This window comes from Entamoeba histolytica, genomic scaffold (assembly GCF_000208925.1).
Source record: "Entamoeba histolytica HM-1:IMSS scf_1104750518213 genomic scaffold, whole genome shotgun sequence".
Taxonomy (NCBI): Eukaryota; Evosea; order Mastigamoebida; family Endamoebidae; genus Entamoeba; species Entamoeba histolytica.
Genome location: NW_001915005.1, coordinates 37,786 through 39,722, shown reverse-complemented (window position 1 = coordinate 39,722; position 1,937 = coordinate 37,786). Strand labels below are relative to the sequence as shown.

The 1,937-nt window shown below is 24.7% G+C and overlaps 1 protein-coding gene across 1 annotated transcript, besides 2 other annotated features; it reads left to right on the top strand.

Moving 5' to 3' along the window:
- The first annotated feature begins 291 nt into the window (after nt 1-291).
- Nucleotides 292-373: a repeat region.
- Nucleotides 374-444: 71 nt separating this feature from the next.
- Nucleotides 445-765: a repeat region.
- A 227-nt stretch (nt 766-992) lies between these two features.
- Nucleotides 993-1,937, top strand: EHI_125400 (uncharacterized protein; the record flags this gene model as incomplete). The annotated part of the gene is made up of 1 exon (XM_648648.2): nt 993-1,937. One exon carries the CDS (start codon nt 993-995, stop codon nt 1,935-1,937), a length of 945 nt encoding a protein of 314 aa, XP_653740.2.

Here is a 1,937-nt window from a genome sequence, read left to right as displayed (position 1 = left end):
GAAAGATTAATAAATGAAATAATAATAATAATACTAAATATAACAAATGAAATGAAATAAAAATAATGATAAATCATCATACCTTTATATTATCAAGTTAAATAAGAATTATTTAAATGAACAAATTAATAAAAATATTAGCTGATATTAAATCATTTTAAAATAACATAACCAATAAAGCACAAATAAAAAATAATTGATTTAAACCGAATATAAATAAATAACATCAGTTCATTACTTATATTAGTAAAATTAATTTTCATTTATGATTTGATTTTTGAACTATGAAATGAAGATTGCCTATCAGATACAAACATAAGCATTAATAGAAAATCATGATTCGAATCTCACATTTATTGTCTAATTATGATGTTATATTTGAATAATAAATGTACCAATTAATATTGTAAAGAATGTAGTATGATATTATGAATGAATAATATCAAATGAAAATATAGTTAATGCTATAATGGCAATGAAATAACCATTTATTCATAAAATAAGAAAATGAAAAAAAAAAAATAATTAAAACTAAAGTAACAATCAAATAAGAAGATAAAAAGAATATTGAAACGAATATTGAAACGAATATTGAAACGATAATAGTTTAAATAAAAGAAATTAAAACATTTATCCACGTTCCAGGAGAAAATTTAAGGAATATGTAAAATAAAGAAATTACTCTTTTTAATAAAAATTCAAGTGTATGATTAGTCTCAGCTGAGCAAGAAAGAATAAATGAAACTTCTATTAATACTTAATTAATATTTATTATTTAAATTTTATAATATTTCTTTTTACTGAGACAATTGTAAAAAACATAACTCAACAAAATACACACATTCTGGTATTAAGAACTGTTAAGTAACATAAACCTAATTAACTATATGAAAATAACTTTTACTGTATTTGCTGGTTGTTTGTTGTTTGTGTTGTCTTCTCTTTTCTTTGTTATGTTCACGTCGAATAAAAAATTATTTTTAAATAATTATATGGAAGGTAACTCTAGTATTGATTATAGAAAATTTTTTGTTCAACCAACATTTAAGAATGAAGTAATAGATATTTCCAAGTTTCTTTATAATGGAAAATGCCAAGATATTTTTAGATACAAACCAAATAACAAAAGAGATTTGGTATTTTGGGCTATGTATTTTAAGAGTCAAGATATGTGGATTAAACAAAGAGAAACAATTGTTAAAACTATGTCAATTCTTAAATCTGGAATACCAAATGTTAAGAAAGTTTTAGTGTTGTATGGTGAAGCGCCAAATGGATTTGTTGAACTTATGAAAAGTTTTAGTGTTGAAGTTATTAGAAGAAAAAAGGAATTAAAATATAACCAAGTTTGTAATGCCGCTGTTTATCGTTTTTTTGAGCTCCTTGAATATTTAAATCAACACGGAGGAGAGTTTGATAGAGTTGCAATTACAGATTTTCGAGATGTTATGTGGTTTGCCGATGGATTTGCTACTATTAAACCAGATGAGTTGGTGCTTACTAATGAGTGCAGTGGTAAAGGAAATGGGACAATCCAATGTATTGACTATACCCAAAAATTAAATTATAAATGGTTTGCTAACACTTTTGGAAAAGGACTTGCAAATAAACTAAGAAAAGAAAGAAAAAGAATAGTCAATGTAGGTATTGTTATCGGGAATGTACAAAAAGTCAAGAGGTACTGTGAAATATTCAAGCAGCACTGTCCTAAAGATAAAATTGAAAAATGGGGTACTGACCAAGCATTAAACAATTATCTATATTATACACACAGACTTGATGAACTCAATGTTACAATCGAGACCATTAGTCAAAGAATTGGGTTTGATGTTATGGACGGATGTATTTTAGATAAAAGAAATAAGGTATTGATTGAGAGAAATTCCTTATGTTCTCCTGTGCTAAGACATAAAGTATCTGGAATATTTAAAATATAA